Source organism: Epinephelus fuscoguttatus, linkage group LG15 (genome assembly GCF_011397635.1).
Source record: "Epinephelus fuscoguttatus linkage group LG15, E.fuscoguttatus.final_Chr_v1".
In the NCBI taxonomy this organism is placed as follows: domain Eukaryota; kingdom Metazoa; phylum Chordata; class Actinopteri; order Perciformes; family Serranidae; genus Epinephelus; species Epinephelus fuscoguttatus.
This window is the reverse complement of record NC_064766.1, coordinates 42902177-42922249: the sequence shown is the minus strand read 5'-3', so window position 1 is coordinate 42922249 and position 20073 is coordinate 42902177. Positions and strand designations below refer to the sequence as shown.

General features: G+C 44.8%; 1 protein-coding gene across 1 annotated transcript in view; it reads left to right on the top strand.

Moving 5' to 3' along the window:
• LOC125902723 (cadherin-7-like) overlaps positions 1 to 20073 on the top strand; it is a 61081-nt gene that overhangs the window by 1260 nt on the left and 39748 nt on the right. The window contains exon 2 of the mRNA XM_049599273.1: positions 5703 to 5997. Coding sequence (XP_049455230.1) covers positions 5703 to 5997 — 295 coding nt within the window. The remainder of the gene's footprint in view (positions 1 to 5702; positions 5998 to 20073) is intronic.

The following is a 20073-nucleotide window of genomic DNA, read 5'->3' as shown; positions in this document are numbered from 1 at the left end:
TGTGTGGAATAAAACAGAGCTCAGAGTCAAGAATGACGCCCAGGTTCTTTACACATTGTGAAGGTTTAAAATCTTGTAGTTTTGGTAAAAGTTTCTCTTTCTTGCCTTCAGGACCAATAATTAAAACCTCTGTTTTGTCCTGGTTGAGCTGCAGGACATTCACTGCCATCCATGACTTGATGTCTACAACGCAGTTAAAAAGGGCATCAATTGGCCCTGTGTCATCAGGAGACACGGCGATGTACAACTGTGTGTCATCTGCGTAACTGTGGAAGCATGTATAGATTAAAAAGAATTGGACCTAAAATTGACCCTTGGGGCACCCCACACCTGATTTCACGCGTTCTGGAGGAACATGTGTCCATACTTACAAAGAAACAACGATCTGTGAGATAAGAGCTGAACCAGTTAAAAACAGTGCCAGAGAGGCCCACCAGGTTTCTGAGTCTGTTTAATAAAATGTGGTGATCTACTGTAGATCCAGTAGTACCAAGACTGTGAGTTTTTGTGAATCTGCTTTAAACCTGATGTCATTTAAAATCTTTAAAAGGGCTGTCTCTGTACTGTGGTTCATCCTAAAACCAGACTGATATTTCTCTAAAATACTGTTTCTTTTTAAAAAATCATTTACTTGGTTAAAAACCAGTTTTTCTAAAATCTTACTTAAAAACGGTAAGTTGGATACAGGTCAGTAATTATTAAAAGTGTTGGGATCTAAATTACTCTTCTTCAGAAGGGGCTTCACCACTGCTGTTTTGAAGGCAGTGGGGAAGACACCCGTCTGAAGAGAGTAATTTACTATGTTTAAAATCTGTTTCTCAAAGAATCCATAAAATGTTTTTAAAGGTGATGTGGGAATCAGATCTAAAAATTACATTCTGTTGGGATAAAAGACTGGATCTGATATCATCGATTTTACTTCAGAAGTGGTCATCAAAGTCCTCGCAGAGGGCGTCTGTTGATATGTTGAATGGTTTGTTAAAATTGGTGCTGGTTAAAAGATCGAAGGTGGAGAAAAGAAGTTTGTGGTTGTTTTTATGATCAGAAATGAGTTTTGAAAAGTGGGATATTCTTGCCTGTTTGACTGTTTTATTGTAGGATTTGAGTTGATCGCATAATATTTCATAATGAACTGTCAGTTTGGTTTTTCTCCACCTCCTCTCTGCACTCCTGCATTTTCTTTTCAGTCTTTTGATGTTATCATTTCTCCACGGGGGTGTAGGTTTTGTTTTATTGTTTTGGTTAAAAGTGGAGCCACTGAGTCAAGTGTTGGCTTCAATTCACTGTTAAAATTGTCCACAATAAAATCACAGGGTGCAGGTAAAATCTCTGCAGGAGTGCTCTGTAAAATTAGCGTTTCCTCACCGTTCTCACCGGGGCCTCCTGATGGCTAAAACTGGTGATGTTAAAATACACACAGTAGTGGTCGGACACAGCCAGGTCAACAACAGAGGACACACCAGTGGACAGGCCATAGGTTATGACCAGGTCCAGGGTGTGTCCTCTGTTGGGAGTTGGCTGTGTGACGTGCTGTTTAAAATCCATGCAGGTTAAAAGGTTTAAAAATTCTCTGGACATTGGATCAGAGGTATTATCAACATGTAAGTTAAAATCACCAGTTATTAAAATTCTGTTATAGGTGGTGTGTATGACTGATAATAGTTCTGAGAATTCAGTGATAAAAGAGGTGGAATGGTGGGGTGGTCTGTAAACTGTGATACAAAGAATAGGAGGACTGCTAAAAACAAAGGCATGATACTCAAATGATGAGTAGCTGTTAAAAGAAACTTCATTTGAGTGCAGTGCGCTTCTGGTTATAGATGCAGTTCCACCCCCCCGGTAGAAAGTAAAAAGTTAAAATTTGGTTAAAAGAATACTGTCCAACTTGTTATCTAAAATCAGATCATTTATGATAAAAGTTTTATTTAAAAGAGAGCGCAAGTTCAGCACGGCCAAGTTAATGTTCATGCCGAACGTGCGCTCATCATCACCTATGCGATGTATAGAAGTGGGGGGCAGGATGTTATTGTCACGAGGTTTGCTGTGTGGACGGGGTGCTCTGTACCTTATGATGGTCTCTATCTGGTATATTTCTGGTGAGAGTGTTAGTGACAAATGAGGCCGGACAGGGGGAGCTGGCAGGGGTAACAGTACTTGGTGCCACTACTGGCGCAGGTAGAGGTAGAGTTTCTGTGGAGGGGGCGTGTGATGTAAACAGTCAGTCATGTGGAGCAGATTGAACAGCATGCTGAATGTTTGCAGATAGCATGTGGCTACCCAGCCTGTTGGGTGGAAATCCGTCGGTCCTGAAGAAAGAAGACCAGTTCCAAAACAGATTAAAATTGTCAATAAAACCAAGGCCACGGGCATTGCAGGCTGACAGAAGCCAGGTGTGGAGAGAGAGGGTCCTCGAGAAGAGACACGCTCCTCGCCCAAGTGTGGGGATCAGGCCGGAGATAAAAACGGACTTTCCACAGCTGCTTAAAAAGTTAAAAAGGGCACTGAAATCGTTTTTGGTAAGCTCAGACTGTCGGCAAGCTAAATCGTTTGTCCCAACATGTATAACCACTCGGTTCATGGAGGACGGTAGTGAGCACAGCAGCCCCGGGAGCTTATCCAGGAGGACCGGGACTGTGGCTCCAGGGAAACAGCGAGTGGCATTGTTAAAGAAACGGATGCTTCTCACTATGTAGTCCCCCACTATCAAAGTGGTGGTGGTTGGGGGGGGGGGGGGGAGAGGATGGCTGCGGCTCACTGGGGGAAGGTGGTGGGCGGTCAGCGTCCGGACCAGGTGCTGGGGTCACTGGGGTAGTGGGGACCTCCAGAGCGTCTCAGCACAGCCTCCTTCAGCATCTTACACCGAGATGCAGAGGTTGTTGACCAGGAAGACAGCTGCCAATGTGGCCCCTCGGCGGAGGGGCCACATCCATACTCCACAGGCGAGGAGGCGAAGTGGTCCCTTCCACCGCTGTCTTACGACCCCAGACCACCACCTCGGCCCAGGACGACTGATGGTGAGGTGTCGAGCAGGAGGAAGGCCGAGGACAGGTGGAGGAGTCCCACGGAGCTGTGTCCTGGAGGGCTGCAGTGAGAGAGACAATCCACAGTGACTGCTTGTGCGCCACATCCAAGCAGCTAGCCAGAAGTGACTCCTTGTTTTTCAGCTCATCCGAGAGCCGGCGGATGTCCACCTTTAAGGTCAGTGATCTTCTTGGTGGTTCCAAAAAGATGAAGCAGCTTCAGTAGTGTGGAATACACCGGACTTCTCAGACACTTTTACTGACTTACTGCTCAGAGGGAACTCATTCAGCGGCTCCTCTGGCAGCAGCACAGCGCCTGTCCGGTTTTGGTGTCACACAGTCACATCACATGACACCTAACACCATACATCACATGACACATACAATATGCAACACACTTGACATGACATATCACATGACACATAACATGACACATCACATGACACGTAAGTGAGTCATCATTGATGACTGTGACTCACCTGTTGGTTATAAACCAGATTAATATGATCAATTCACAAACTGTTAACATGAAGGTTACCTGAAACACGCCTGGTGGTGTTGATAAACGTCAGGTGATGTCAGACATGTTTGAAACACCTGGTGGAATCAGAGCGCCGTTGTCACTGTTTCAAACTAAGGAGAATTTTGACCCTTCATCTGTGAGTGTGTGTGTGTGTGTGTGTGTGTGTGTGTGTGTGTGTGTGTGTGTGTGATAGACGACAGAGGGAAGCTGCTCCTGTCTCAGTTCATCAGAGGGAAACAGCATTGGGGCGTCGGTAGCACAGTGGATAGCGCCGGCGCCCCACGTATAGAGGTCATGCCTCACTGCAGTGGTCGCGAGTTCGACTCCAGCTTGTGACCTTTTGCTGCATGTTGTCCCCCCACTCTCTCTATCTCCCCATTTCACACTGTCCTGTATATTAAAGGCAAAAAGCCCAAAAAAAAAATCTTAAAAAAAAAGAGGGAAACAGCGTTGTGTCAGGAGGAGGTGGGGGAGGAAGGGCAGGAGGAGGAAGAGCAGGAGGAAGAGCAGGGGGAGGAGGAGGAAGAGCAGGAAGGGGGGAGAAGGAGGAGGAGAAAGAGCTGGGGGGAGGAGGAAGAGCAGGAGGAAGAGTAGGGGGAGGAGGAGGAAGAGCAGGAAGGGGGGAGGAAGAGAAGTAGGAGGAGGAAGAGCAGGGGGAGAAGGAGGAGGAGAAAGAGAAAGTGGGGGGGGAGGAAGAAGAGCGGGGGAGTGGTCTGCTCAAATGAACTGTGGGGAACCTCCCTGTGTCTTAGCACCTCCTAGATCTCCCTGCTCACCATCCAACAGTCAGTGAAATTCAGCCGCTGCTCAAATTTCAGACTCTATCTCCACATTTCAAAATGGCCACCACCAAACAAAAAGAGGGACCCGTCCCCTCTGTCTCTGATCAGGTCAGGTCAGGTCAGATCTAGTCTGAGTGGGCGGAAGTTCGCTGCATAGATCAGCCTCTCACTGGACGGAACGAGCCACCCGCTGAAGTCCCGCCCTACCACCTCCGGTTGCAGTTTTCAACACGTCCTTTACCAACTTTTGCGGTGTTTGATCTTGCAGGGATGTAGCCATTTTTCTGCCATGGTTCACGTCCTGTAGGTGATATTTTTGTGGGCCTGTTACACCAAAACCTGTTTTTCCCCAGCAATGTTTTTGCAAGTGCACCGCTGCTGTGGCACCGCCAAGAACGACTGTGATTGGTTGAAAGAAATAAAACAAAAAGCCGGGACGTTTTGTTTCTCCAATCTTAAAGTGAGAGTCGGCCCAGCCAGACCTTTCTTTTCTTGAGAAAGGTCTGGTGAGCGAGACTAGGTCAGATCAGGTCAGATTGCTGTGTCATCTGTTTCTTCCTCACGCATCTTCAGAACCATATTTTAACTTCCTGTTTGACTGTAACGACAGAGCATGCGCTACCCGCTGGGCGCCGCTGTGTCAAACAGATGAGTTCACATGGCATCATAGACCAGAGGGAGCGTTTATGAGCCCGATGCATTCGGGTAGTTGTAGGTTTCGTTGTATGGTCACACATGTCTCACACACGTTTCTCTTATAATAATAATACATTTTATTTAAAGGCGCCTTTCAAGGCACTCAAGGTCACCTTCCAGAACAAGTACAAGACAATTAAATCTAAAAGGGCTAAAAGACAAACATCAACACAGTAAAATGTGAAGTCTGCAGCAGAGCAATGGCAGTTAAATAGAATAGGCCTATTTAAAAAATGGGTTTTCAGGCTGGATTTGAAAATGGATAAGGAGTCAGTGTTTCTGATGTCAGGAGGGAGGGAGTTCAAGAGGCAGGGGGCAGAGCAGCTGAAGGCTCTGGACCCTGTGGGGGACAGACTGGCAGAGGGCACAATGAGGCTGATGGAAGAGGCCGACCTGAGTGTCCGGGAGGGAGTGTTGATGTGGAGGGGGTCAGAGAGGTTATGGGAGAGCGAGCTTATGGATGGCCTTGAAAGTGTGGAGCAGAATTTTAAAGTCCACGCGGTGTTTGACCAGTGTCTGGTCGTGTGACATCAGTTTAAACAGTGTTTGTGTCTTTCTCCTGCAGAGACAGACGAGTCCATCAGAGACCATCTTCACTGTGTTCATACAGTCGTTAAGGCTACATGACACGTACAGTAAATATGTTCTGATGATTATCGTGGTCGTTTGTTGTCTCTGCAGCTCCACTCTGACGTGGACAGAGCTGACGGTCGGGTCAGGTACATCCTGAGCGGTGACGGAGCAATGTCCGTCTTCACCATCGATGAGAGGACAGGAGACATTCATGCCATCAAGAGGCTGGACCGGGAACAGCAGCCGTACTACACCCTGAGAGCACAGGCTCGAGACCACCTCACCAACCTGCCGGTCGAACCTGAGTCCCAGTTCATCATCAAAGTCCAGGACATCAACGACAACGAGCCCAAGTTCCTTGACGGACCTTACACTGCCATGGTGGCTGAGAGGTCTCCTGTAGGTGAGTCCAGCACCTGCAGACCAGCAGAGGTGACTCAGATCCAGGACTCTGATCCAGGAATAAGATAAGATAAGATAAGATAAGATAAGATAAGATAAGATAAGATAAGATACACCTTTATTGATCCCACAATTGAGAAATTTCAGTGTTACAGCAGTCAAGGGGAAAGAGTCAGATTAAAAATTTCAAAATTTAAACTTAAAAACTGCATGCAAAATAAAGTACAAAAAATACAAGAAACTGTGATAATGATACTACTACTACTACTACTACTACTACTACTAATGATAATAATAATAATAATAATGTGCAGTGAACACATCTAGTGCAAGTGACTGTATGTGCAAAAAAACAGCAAACAGCTGTGGTGTCCCTAAAGTGTCCATGGTGTCCATAAAGTGTCCATGGTGTCCCTAAAGTATCCATGGTGTCCCTAAAATGTCCATGGTGTCCCTAAAGTGTCCATGGTGTCCCTAAAGTATCCATGGTGTCCCTAAAATGTCCATGGTGTCCCTAAAATGTCCATTCATAGTGTCCCTAAAGTGTCCATGGTGTCCATAAAGTGTCCATGGTGTCCCTAAAATGTCCATGGTGTCCCTAAAGTGTCCATCCATAGTGTCCCTAAAGTGTCCATGGTGTCCCTAAAGTGTCCATGGTGTCACTAAAATGTCCATGGTGTCCCTAAAGTGTCCATCCATAGTGTCCCTAAAGTGTCCATGGTGTCCCTATAGTATCCATGGTGTGCCTAATATGTCCAGGGTGTCCCTACATTGTCCATTCATTGTGTCCCTAAAGTGTCCATGGTGTCCATAAAGTGTTCATGGTGTCCCTAAAATGTCCATGGTGTCCCTAAAGTGTCCATTCATAGTGTCCTAAAGTGTCCATGGTGTCCATAAAGTGTCCATGGTGTCACTAAAATTTCCATGGTGTCCTAAATAAAGTGTCCATCCATAGTGTCCCTAAAGTGTCCATGGTGTCCTAAAGTGTCCATGGTGTCACTAAAATGTCCATGGTGTCCTAAAGTGTCCATCCATAGTGTCCCTAAAGTGTCCATGGTGTCCTAAAATGTGCATGGTGTCCCTAAAATGTCCATGGTGTCCCTAAAATGTCCATCCATAGTGTCCCTAAAGTGTCCATGGTGTCCCTAAAGTATCCATGGTGTCCCTAAAATGTCCATGGTGTGTGTCCTAAAATGTCCATCCATAGTGTCCTAAAGTGTCCATGGTGTCCCTAAAGTGTCCGTCCAGAGTGTCCGTAAAGTGTCCATGGTGTCGTCCTAAAATGTCCACAGTGTCCTAAAGTGTCCATGGTGTCCCTAAAATGTCACAGTGTCCCTAAAGTGTCCGTCCATAGTGTCCTAAAGTGTCCATCCATAGTGTCCATAGAGTGTCCATCCATAGTGTCCTAAAGTGTCCGTGTCCGTCACAGTGTCCATAAACTGTCCACGGTGTCCCTAAAATGTCCATAGTGTCCCTAAAGTTTCCGTCCATAGTGTCCTAAATTGTCCATCCATAGTGTCCATAAAGTGTCCATGGTGCCCCTAAAGTATCCATGGTGTCCCTAAAATGTGCATGGTGTCCCTGAAATGTCCATCCATAGTGTCCCTAAAGTGTCCATAGTGTCCCTAGAGTGTCCATGGTGTCCCTAAAGTGTCCATGGTGTCCCTAAAGTGTCCATCCATAGTGTCCCTAAAGTGTCCATGGTGTCCATAAAGTGTCCATGGTGTCCCTAAAGTGTCCATGGTGTCCCTAAAGTGTCCATAGTGTCCCTAAAGTGTCCATAGTGTCCATAAAGTGTCCATGGTGTCAATAAAGTGTCCATGGTGTCCCTAAAGTGTCCATAGTGTCCCTAAAGTGTCCATAGTGTCAATAAAGTGTCCATGGTGTCAATAAAGTGTCCATGGTGTCCCTAAAGTGTCCATCCATAGTGTCCCTAAAGTGTCCATGGTGTCCCTAAAGTGTCCATGGTGTCACTAAAATGTCCATGGTGTCCCTAAAGTGTCCATCCATAGTGTCCCTAAAGTGTCCATGGTGTCCCTAAAATGTGCATGGTGTCCCTAAAATGTCCATGGTGTCCCTAAAATGTCCATTCATAGTGTCCCTAAAGTGTCCATGGTGTCCATAAAGTGTCCATGGTGTCCCTAAAGTATCCATGGTGTCCCTAAAATGTCCATGGTGTCCCTAAAATGTCCATTCATAGTGTCCCTAAAGTGTCCATGGTGTCCATAAAGTGTCCATGGTGTCACTAAAATGTCCATGGTGTCCCTAAAGTGTCCATCCATAGTGTCCCTAAAGTGTCCATGGTGTCCCTAAAGTGTCCATGGTGTCACTAAAATGTCCATGGTGTCCCTAAAGTGTCCATCCATAGTGTCCCTAAAGTGTCCATGGTGTCCCTAAAATGTGCATGGTGTCCCTAAAATGTCCATGGTGTCCCTAAAATGTCCATCCATAGTGTCCCTAAAGTGTCCATGGTGTCCCTAAAGTATCCATGGTGTCCCTAAAATGTCCATGGTGTCCCTAAAATGTCCATCCATAGTGTCCCTAAAGTGTCCATGGTGTCCCTAAAGTGTCCGTCCATAGTGTCCGTAAAGTGTCCATGGTGTCCCTAAAATGTCCACAGTGTCCCTAAAGTGTCCATGGTGTCCCTAAAATGTCCACAGTGTCCCTAAAGTGTCCGTCCATAGTGTCCCTAAAGTGTCCATCCATAGTGTCCATAGAGTGTCCATCCATAGTGTCCCTAAAGTGTCCGTCCACAGTGTCCATAAACTGTCCACGGTGTCCCTAAAATGTCCATAGTGTCCCTAAAGTTTCCGTCCATAGTGTCCCTAAAGTGTCCATCCATAGTGTCCATAAAGTGTCCATGGTGCCCCTAAAGTATCCATGGTGTCCCTAAAATGTGCATGGTGTCCCTGAAATGTCCATCCATAGTGTCCCTAAAGTGTCCATAGTGTCCCTAGAGTGTCCATGGTGTCCCTAAAGTGTCCATGGTGTCCCCAAAGTGTCCATCCATAGTGTCCCTAAAGTGTCCATGGTGTCCCCAAAGTGTCCATCTATAGTGTCCATAAAGTGTCCATGGTGCCCCTAAAGTATCCATGGTGTCCCCAAAGTGTCCATCCATAGTGTCCATAAAGTGTCCATGGTGCCCCTAAAGTATCCATGGTGTCACTAAAGTGTCCATGGTGTCCCTAAAATGTGCATGGTGTCCCTGAAATGTCCATCCATAGTGTCCCTAGAGTGTCCATAGTGTCCCTAGAGTGTCCATGGTGTCCCTAAAGTGTCCAGAGAGCATCCCAGGACAGAGCTGGCCTTCTTGATCAGCTTGTCCAGTCTCTTCCTATCTGCAGCTGAGACGCTGCTGCCCCAGCAGACTACTCTGTAAAAGATGGCTGATGCCACCACAGTGTCAAAGAAGGTCTTCAGGAGCGCCCCCTGCACTCCAAAAGACCTGAGCCGCCTCAGCAGGTAGAGTCTGCTTTGGCCTTTCCTGTACAGTGCTGTTATGTGATCAGTCCAGTCCAGTTTATTGTTAAGATGAACACCCAGGTACTTATAAGATGTCACCATCTCAATGTCCTTTCCCTGGATGTTCACCGGTGTTGGGGGGAGGAGTCTGCGCCTGCGGAAATCCACCATCAGCTCTTTGGTTTTACCCGCATTGATCTGAAGGTGGTTCCTCAGGCACCAGTCCACAAAGTCCTGGTTCAGTTCTCTGTACTCCCTGTCGTCCCCATCTGTGATGAGGCCAATGATGGCAGAGTCGTCAAAGAACTTCTGCAGGTGACAGGTGGGGGTGTCGTATGAAAAGTCTGCAGTGTAGAGGGTGAAGAGGAACGGTGAGGGGGGTTGCAGCCGTGATGTCTGGGCCAGGGGAGGGGCAGACTGATCAAATCTATTGAAGAACAGATTCAGATCATTCACCCACTGCTGGTCACCTCTGGCCTGGGAGTCTGGTTGTTTGTGTCCTGAGATGGTTTTCAGACCTCTCCAGACTCCTTCTGCACGGCCTCCAGCTCCTCCTTAGTTCCAGTTAAAAGTTCTCCGCTTCTCCTTCAGGAGAGCTTTTATATCTGGAGTAAACCAGAGTTTGGTGTTGGAGAAGCAGCGTACAGTCCTGGTGGGTACGGTGCTTTCCACACAGAAGTTAACATAGTCCTTAATGCATGATGTCAGTCTGTCAGTGTTCCTGTCCATGGGAATCACTGAGTACCTCCCACATAGTGGTCTTGAAGCAGTCTTTCAGGGCCTCCTCGGCCTCCTCAGGCCACATCTTCACAGTGCGGGTGGTTGCTGGTTCTCTCTGCACCAGAGGTCTGTAGACAGGCAGAAGATGAACCAGGTTGTGATCAGCTCTTCCCAGGGGGGGCAGGGGGGATGAGTGGTATGCCTCCTTGGTGTTGGCATAAAATAAATCCAGTGTGTCTGGTGTGGCAGGAAACATACTGGGTGAAGGTGGGCAGGGTGGTGGATGGACAGGCGTGGTTGAAGTCCCCAGAGATCAGAAGGAGGGCCTGAGGGTGCTGTGTCTGCAGCCTACATGTAACAGAGTGGAGAACGTCACAAGCAGACTCAGCCTTCGCAGACGGGGGGACATACACTGCTACCATAATGACATGAGAAAACTCCCTGGGTAGATAATATGGTCTCTTGCCAACAGCCAGCAGCTCAATGTCCCTGCAGCAATGCTGTTCCTTGATAGTGATGTGCCCAGAGTTACACCATCTGTCATTCACAAATACAGCCAGCCCCCCTCCTTTCCTCTTACCGCTGTCTGCTGTCCTGTCGTGTCTGACGAACTTGAATCCGTCCAGCACGGCGATCGTGTCCGGTACTTCTGCGTTCAGCCATGTGTCGGTAAACACCAGCACGCTGCTCTGTCAGTCTCCCTCTGATGGCGAGTCAGAGGGAGACTGACGGGAGGACGGGTTTATACTGTCTCCTCCGGTGTCGGTGCTGTACTCCGGTGCAACATCCCCGTCTCCTTCTCCACAGTTTGTGGGGAATATTGTGCCTCTCCTCGGGCCGCACAGCGGTGTGACACAGCGCTGACAGCTGGTCCTGAGTGTAAACAATGGAGCCACAGCTGGGTGCCGGGTCCCCGCACATGATCATGTCTGTGGAAAAATAGGAGAAAGGCCGCTGTAAAGAGAGCAGTCTTCATCTCCATAACAAAACAGAACATAAGTGCTAGCTAGCTAACTGAAAAAAACTCCAAATAAGAAAGTTAAATGAAAAAGAAATTGAAAAAAGCTCAGCGGTGTGCAGGAGCTGCTGTAACAGGCACCCGCACTGGGGGCGCCATCTTGCAGTGTTGAATCAGGTCCAGGACTTTGATCAAGGTCTCAGGTCCAGGACTCTGATCAAGGACTCAACCAAACCTGTGCGCAGGAAAGGTGATGTATGAACAAAGCACAGAAATATCTTGATTTTTAGCACCCTCTAACGTCCCTCACATGTCCCACGAATATCCCACGCATGTCCCACACATGTCCCTCATGTGTCCTTCACATGTCCCACGCATGTCCCTCACATGTCCCAGGCATGGCCCTCACATGTCCCACACATGTCCCAGGCATGGCCCTCACATGTCCCACACGTGTCCCTCACATGTACCTCACATGCCCCACACATGTCCCTCACGTGTCCCTCACATTTCACACGCATGCCCCTCACATGTCCCACACATGTCCCACACATGTCCTACATATGTCCCACACATGTCCCACACGTGTCCCTCACATTTCACACGCATGCCCCTCACATGTCCCACACATGTTCGTAAAGATGTCGAGTAACACATAAAAAGATTTAAATTCAATTCCTGTAGGGAAATCTGTGCGAGCTGCTGGAAGTCAGGGTACCCGGAACCTTATCGGTGGGAAAATGAAAATGTTTACCTCTGCCTTAAATAGCTTGTGAGGGGTCAAACTGGGGGTTGCTCAGGATTCTGAATTGATTGCAAGCATTTGTTTTGCACCAAAACCAGTCATTGGTGGAAGAAGAGCCACACCCTTTTACATGGAATTTTAATAGTAGCTTTATTGTTTTTATTTCAATATCTGAATACTAAGTAGGAAAGTACTGCTCCACAGTGTCAGATGTCTCAGGAGTCTACGTCTGAGTCATCTCCAGACACCACATGGATACAATTCTTGCATGTAGTGCCTTTACAACTTCAGCATGCTGAGATACAAACTAGTTTGATGAATGACTGAATGAATGAATGAATGAATGAATGAATGACTGAATGAACGATGAACTGTTAGTAAAGAGTATGACATTTGTTGGTGGGTGAGGCATAGCTGGAGGCGAAACAGTTCTCTACAGACATTAGCTAGCGCTAGCAAGTTCTGTTGTCATGTTTTAGCCGATGGAGGACGATGATGTCAGTGGTGCGTTCAGGAACACTCAGAATGACTCAGCGACTCTGACACAAACTGTTCAGAAATTAATTCTAAAAAATGTTTTTAAAAAAAAAAAAAAAAAAAACTTTCACAGAAAAAAGATCCAGTCTGAGAAAGATGCAGAGAAACTGTTATAGAACCACATGATCCACCGTAGAACCATATGATCCATCATGGGTACATGTGATCCACCATAGAACCATTTGATCTATTGTAGAACCATGTGATCCACCATAAAACTGTGTGATCCACCATAGAACCATGTGATCCATTGTAGAACCATCTGATCCATCACAGAACCATGTGATCCACCACAGAACCATGTAATCGACTATAGAACCACATGATCCACCATAGAACCATGTCATCCACCGTAGGACCATGTGATCCACCACAGAACCATGTGATCAACTATAGAATCACGTGATCCACCATAGAACCATGTGATCCACCGTAGATCCATCTCAGCAACTCTGACACAGACTGTTCAATCAATCAATCAATCAATCAATCAATAGATTTTATTTATAAAGCCCAATATCACAAATCACAATTTGCCTCACAGGGCTTTACAGCATACGACATCCCTCTGTCCTTAGGACCCTCACAGCTGATCAGGAAAAACTCCCCAAAAAACCCTTTAACGGGGAAAAAACGGTAGAAACCTCAGGAAGAGCAGCTGAGGAGGGATCCCTCTTCCAGGACGGACAGACGTGCAATAGATGTCGTACAGAACAGATCAGCATGATAAATTAACAGTAATCCGTATAACACATTAGGTGGGTTTCCATCAGCCTATTTCTATGCTCATTATCGATTTGCACATAGAAATACCTGAATGGAAACACACAAAATTCGAAAAAGTCCCAAAATATCGCAAAATAGTTTTCACGCTTGGAGGAGGTGAAAAATTTGGCATATCGACAAAGGGTAAAAGCGAAAAAGTGCAATGGAAACAGATTTATTGAAAAATTATGAGATTTAGTCATCACGTGACTTATACGTCATTCCAGCGACGGTCCTCTACACCAGGAAGGCAATGGCGGCAACGGACGAAAACAACGGGAGGTATGTGTGGACTGAAGAAGAAACATTGGCGTTCCTTGAGTTAGTGCAAGAAACAAACATGGATGCCATACTAGATGGGAAGCAGCAACGAAACGCCACCTTTTATCAAGATTTGCAGAAGAAAATGTTGGAGAAAGGCTTCGACAAACCATGGCAAATCCTACGAAGTAAGTGGAAGAGCCTAAAACAACGCTGTATGTCTGAGAAGCGTTGTTTGTCTGCCAGCGGTGCCGCAGGGAAAGCTAAAGCTAGCTTCAAATATTTCGAGAGAATGGACGAAATTCTGGGCAACAGACCTCTTGCTACATCGATGAGCTCATCTATTAACAGCTCAGGTAGGAGGCTAAGTTTATTGTATGAATTAACTGGTTGTCAAGTTACAGAGTTTTAAAATCCACTTTAAAGCCACAATAAGTTTGTTTTCTATCCCATTCAGGTAATGATGAGTCTACCATCAATGGACAGGACCCCGACAACGAAGACGAGTCAGAGGGTAGTGTATTACGTAGTTTATGTTGTATTTTGTCTCTTGTGCAGTGTTGTATAAATTACCCTAAAGTCATACTCGAGCTAAGGTAAAGTTATCATGTTAAAGTATTTCTTTGAAAAAAGTTGAAATCCCTTAAATAAAAAGGTTATTGAGTGAAAGTGTTAAAGTGTTTGAAATTAACTGTACTTGAGTATCAAAAGTAATTTTCTGGCAATAAAATACAAATTAAACTTGTGATTTCTAATAACAAGCAATACTTACATAAATTTTCCTCTGAACTGTTCACACAAATAATTTGTTCATAAATGAGACCCACTGAGTGTGTACGTAAGGATGAATTAAATGATCATAAGTGTCATTTTTTCTTCACCATTATAAAATAAAAAATGTAATGACAATTTGCATATTTTTTCTCCATCTAATTTCACAGCAGTAGCTGAGGATACCTCTGATGTCCAGGATTCAGGTGGAGATGTCGAACAACTGACTAACAATACAACCAGAACATGAGGCTACTAGAGAAGGTCTTCAGTTAGACGCAGATCTTCTGATACCAGCAGCGTGCACACCATGTGGGAGTCTCTCTTAAAAATGCAAAAGGAGCAGGCAGACAGGGAGCAGGAGACCTTGCAGTCCATTTCTGGTGTCCTTAATCAAGCTGTACAGTGTTTTGAAAGATGTACTCAAGCTGCTGAATATATGGCAGGATTAAACAGGTAGGGCAACCCATCCCATCAGCATCCCTTTCACCATTCACAGCCACCTCCATCCTCACACCATGCACATGCCACCTCACACTCACACTCCCATTATAGTCAGGGAGCATCATGTGAAATGAATCCAACTAGTGATTCTTTCTCATCATACTTCAACCTGTAGGACCATTTCAGAACTTGTTCACACCTGTTTACCTCAGTCTTTTTTCTTACCGTTATGTTTTGAGGTATTTGTGTTCATAAGGATATAGTTCTACGTCTATCTGCATAATTGTGAGTAGGCATTGACAGAAGTTTTATTATTGCCTTGAATAAGCGGTTACTGTTTAAGGTGTGCAGCTAAAAGTTTTGCACTTTGTGACTAAGCAAAAGACTAGTTTGAATGTTTTGCACTTTATGTGACTAAGCAAATATTGTTTGAATGTAACTCGTGTTCACTTTGGACTTAAATTTATATACAATATTTACACAGTAGAGCTTTGACGGCTTTTCAATAAGTAAAGTATTTTATTTAATTAATGAATTGATGTAAGAACAGTTATATTGCACTATACTTTTTGCAATAAAAGTTTTAAGTAAATGTGTTCTTTACTTGGAGAACACAGAAGAAAAACCTAAATATTTCTTTCCAAAAACAAAAAGGTCAATCAAGTAATTTCTTAGATTTATTACATCACAAGTAATGGCATCATCACATGTTAACACAACTGTATCAACTTGAAGGACAACAAGTAACAACAAAGTAACTCATCATACTTGTCAACAAGTTTTGGAGTAACCAAACACTTGTTTAGGTCATGTGGATACAGAAAAAAAATGTAATTAGATTACAGATATGTGTCTGGAGAAAAAAACAAAAAGGATTACATGTTTTTTTTCCAAATAATAATATAGTAGTCTGTAACAATGCATGTGCTCAACACTTCACTGAATATTAAGATTAATGACAGAAAAACAAAATTAACTTTCTTCTTTTGTCCTAATTTACATTTGTTTCAGTCCATACTGAGGTCATCCAAAAGTAAAGGAAAGTAATCACATTACATTACTTAGTGTCTTAAAACTTGAATTATGTAACTGGGCACATTTTTAACAGGTAATTAGTAATGAATTTTAATACATTCTGAATGTAATGCTCCCAACACTGCTTATCAAAAGGAAACTGTGACCAGTAAAACAACAAAAACCATTGTCTTTACCACACTACCTCAGGGACCACCTTGGCGAACCCTGGTAACCACACGTTGGACAAGAGCATCTCTGACTGCCAAAACTGTTTGGCCTGGTTGGTCCTGACATGCTCGGTGAGGTGGCTGCTGGGGGACAACAGGGTGAACTGGGGGAGCAGCAAGTACTGGCACTTGCTTTTCCTTCTCACACAGGTTATGCAGCACGCAACAAGCCACTACAACTGTAGGCATAAATGAGTGCTTAATGTCTGAACGTTTTGCAAGGATTCTCCATCTGGCCTTTAGGTGACCAAAAGCATGTTCAACCTTGACACATACTCTGCTCAGCTGCTCATTAAAGATCAGCTTTTCCTCCGGGAGGTCAGAACCAGAGAATCCCTTGATCAGCCATGGCAACAAAGGGTAGGCCGGGTCTACAGCAATGAGAACAGGTACCTGGACTCCTTCTATTTCTTTGGGGGCTTGCGGATGTCTCTCAGGATGTCTGCAAATACAGAAATAAGTACAATTTCCCAGCCAAGAAATATGACAAGAAGTCATATTAATCATTAGTCAAATAATTCTGCCAAGATGGATTAGATCAGTTGAGAAAATTTTAAATAACTGATGCTTGTTTATCCAAAGTAATAGTCTATTTAGTCTTAAATTATTTGTTTCAGTCTACGTCCCAACTTTTTAACTCAAAGCTGCATTTAAAATATGAAGCTACACAAAAAGAAAATTAGCTTACCTGAATAGATTGGAAGTGTTGAACACTGCTGCATCGTGTGCACATCCTGGGGAACCAACACACAGATCACGAATGATCATCTAGTCATCAACAAGTGCCTGAAGCACGATAGATGGCCATCCCTTTCTGTTTACATAATCCCTGTACCCAGCTGCTGGAGGTAGGATTGGCATATGAGTGCCATCGAGTGCGCCATATACCTGTGGTACATGGTGTAATGAGTAGTTGCGTTCCACTATATCTTGTGCCTCCATTGCGTCGGGTAATGTGACTTACTGGGGCATCAGCTTAGATTTTATGGCTTGGCATACAATGTAGATACAACGATGGACTGTTGTTTTACTTGCACCAAATGTTTCTGCAACTACTCGATATTCAGCGCAGGTGGCAAGCTTGTAGACTGCAATAGCGACCCGCTTGTCAGTTGGCACAGGTGGTCAATGACTTGGGATTTGTGCTCCAACGTATGGTCCAATCATGGCACACAACTGGCTGAACAACTCTCTTGACATTCTGAAATGCTTAAGCCAAAGTTGGTGTGTAAAATGTCCCCTCACGGCAACTTCCCAAAACTGCTTACTGCGCCTTCATTCCCAGACATACGGAGGGTGACGTGGTAGTGGTTCAGCAGCCATCAAAGCTGCACAGGCCAGTGCAAGCTCTCTTCGTTGTCTTTTGACAGTTTTCAACACGCTGATGTATGTCCACAGAGTGGTTATCAGAGCATGTCCACACGCACATACGTGGAGTAGTAGGCCTAGTTGGTTTCTTCTTGTATGTCCATGTCCAGTGTGCTTTCTGCTTTCTCCCTCCTCTCCGTTGTTTTGCCGCGCTTTTTAATTACGTCATCACGTTGCTCATGTTGAGACAGACAGACAGACAGACAGAGATGCAGGACAGATGGTAATGACAGTAGATTACAACAACATTAATGAAAGTAATAATATTATAGTTATAGTTCTGGCTACTGTGGTACAATATGTTGAAAGTATGTATTAATATCTGACAGTATACATGTGTGACAATAGTCATGTGTATAATAACAGTAGAAGTATGACTAATGACTAATGATAACAGCAGCAGCAGGAGGCATCTGGCAGGACCATGGCAGCAGCACAACCACACACATCACACTATCCAGGCATCGCTGTGATATGAGTTAATCTGAGAGACAGTGGAGCACAAAGAAGCCGAGTTAGTGACATGCAGAATGGCTGAGTTAGCAAGATGCAATAATAGGACACGAGAGAGAGAGAGAGAGAGAGAGAGAGAGAGAGAGAGAGAAGGAGAGAAGGTGCCCGGTGTATTATAGGGGGGTCCTCCGGCAGACTAGGCCTAAGTCAGCCTAACTAGGGGCTGGTACAGGGCAAGCCTGAGCCAGCCCTAACTATAAGCTTTATCAAAGAGGAAAGTCTTAAGTCTAGTCTTAAATGTGGAGACGGTGTCTGCCTCCCGGACCGTAACAGGAAGATGATTCCACAGGAGAGGAGCCTGATAGCTGAAGGCTCTGGCTCCTGATCTACTTTTGGAGACTTTAGGGACCACGAGTAACCCTGCGTTCTCAGAGCGCAGTGTTCTGGTGGGATAATATGGCACTATGAGCTCTCTAAGATATGACGGAGCTTGACCATTTAGAGCTTTATAAGTTAACAGAAGGATTTTAAATTCAATTCTGGATTTTACAGGGAGCCACTGCAGAGAAGCTAAAACAGGAGAAATATGATCTTGTTTTTTAGTTCCTGTTAGTACACGTGCTGCTGCATTCTGAATTAGCTGGAGAGTTTTTAAGGACTTACTAGAGCTACCTGATAATAGAGAGTTACAGTAATCCAGCCTTGAGGTAACAAAAGCGTGGACCAATTTTTCTGCATCTTTTCGGGTCAGGATAGGCCTAATTTTCACAATATTACGCAGATGAAAAAATGCAGTCCGTGAGGTTTGTTTTAAATGAGAATTAAAAGACAAATCTTGATCAAATGTTACTCCGAGGTTTCTTACGGTAGTGCCAGAAGCCAGAGCAATGCCATCTAGAGAAACTATGTCATCAGATAAAGAGTCTCTGAGTTGTTTGGGGCCAAGAACAATAACTTCAGTTTTGTCTGAATTTAACATCAGGAAATTGGTGCTCATCCAGGTTTTTATGTCTTTAAGGCAGTTATGAAGTTTAGTTAATTGATTACTTTCTTCTGGCTTCATTGATAAATACAACTGAGTATCATCCGCATAACAATGGAAATTTATAGAGTGATTTCTAATGATGTTACCTAAAGGAAGCATATATAGAGTAAATAGGATTGGTCCGAGCACAGAACCTTGTGGAACTCCAAAACAAACTTTGGTACGTAAGGACGATTCATTATGAACGTGAACAAACTGAAAACGATCAGATAAATCAGAATCAGAATCAGAATCAGAAATACTTTATTGATCCCCGAGGGGAAATTATTTATGTTACAGGTGCTCCTTGCAAGAGAGGAAAGATACATGAAAATATAAGAAATTTAAACAATAGTATTAACAAATATATAGTTAAATAAACAGGAATTATTAACAAACATAAACGTAAAGAAATATATATATATATACATATATATATTGTAAACTGAACAAGATTATTTACACAAACAGAATATATATAGTCAGGGTGAATGGGGTTATTGCACAAGTTAAATTAGATTATTGCAGTGTGTGAAAAAGTGTCAGGGCCACTCAGAGGGAGGAGTTGTACAGTTTGATGGCCACAGGCAGGAATGATTTCCTGTGGCGCTCAGTGGTACATCTTGGTGGTATGAGTCTCCCACTGAAAGTACTCCTGTGCCTGACCAGCACATGGTGGAGCGGGTGTGAGACATTGTCCAAGATAGTTCATAGCTTAGACAGCATCCTCCTCTCTGACACCACCATCAGAGAGTCACACTCCATTTCCACAATGTCACTGGCCTTGCGGATCAGTTTGTTGAGTCTGTTGGCGTCCGCCACCCTCAGCCTGCTGCCCCAGCACACTACAGCATAGAGGATAGCACTGGCCACCACAGACTCATAGAAAATCCTGAGCATAGTCCGGCAGATGTTGAAGGACCTCAGTCGCCTCAGAAAATAGAGACGGCTCTGGCCCTTCCTGTAGAGAGCGTTAGTGTTCTTAACCCAATCCAGTTTATTGTCAATGTGTACCCCCAGCTACTTATAGTCCTCTACAATGTCCACACTGACCCCCTGGATGGAAACAGGGGTCACCGGTGTCTTGGTCCTCCTCAGATCCACCGCCAGTTCCTTAGTCTTTGCCACGTTGAGCTGCAGATGGTTCTGCTCACACCATGTGACAAAGTTATCCACAACTGCCCTGTACTCATCCTCATCACCCTTGCTGATACATCCAACTATAGCAGAGTCATCAGAAAACTTCTGAAGATGGCAGGTCTCAGTGCGATAGCTGAAGTCCGTGGTGTAGAGGGTGAAGAGGAAGGGAGAGAGGACAGTCCCCT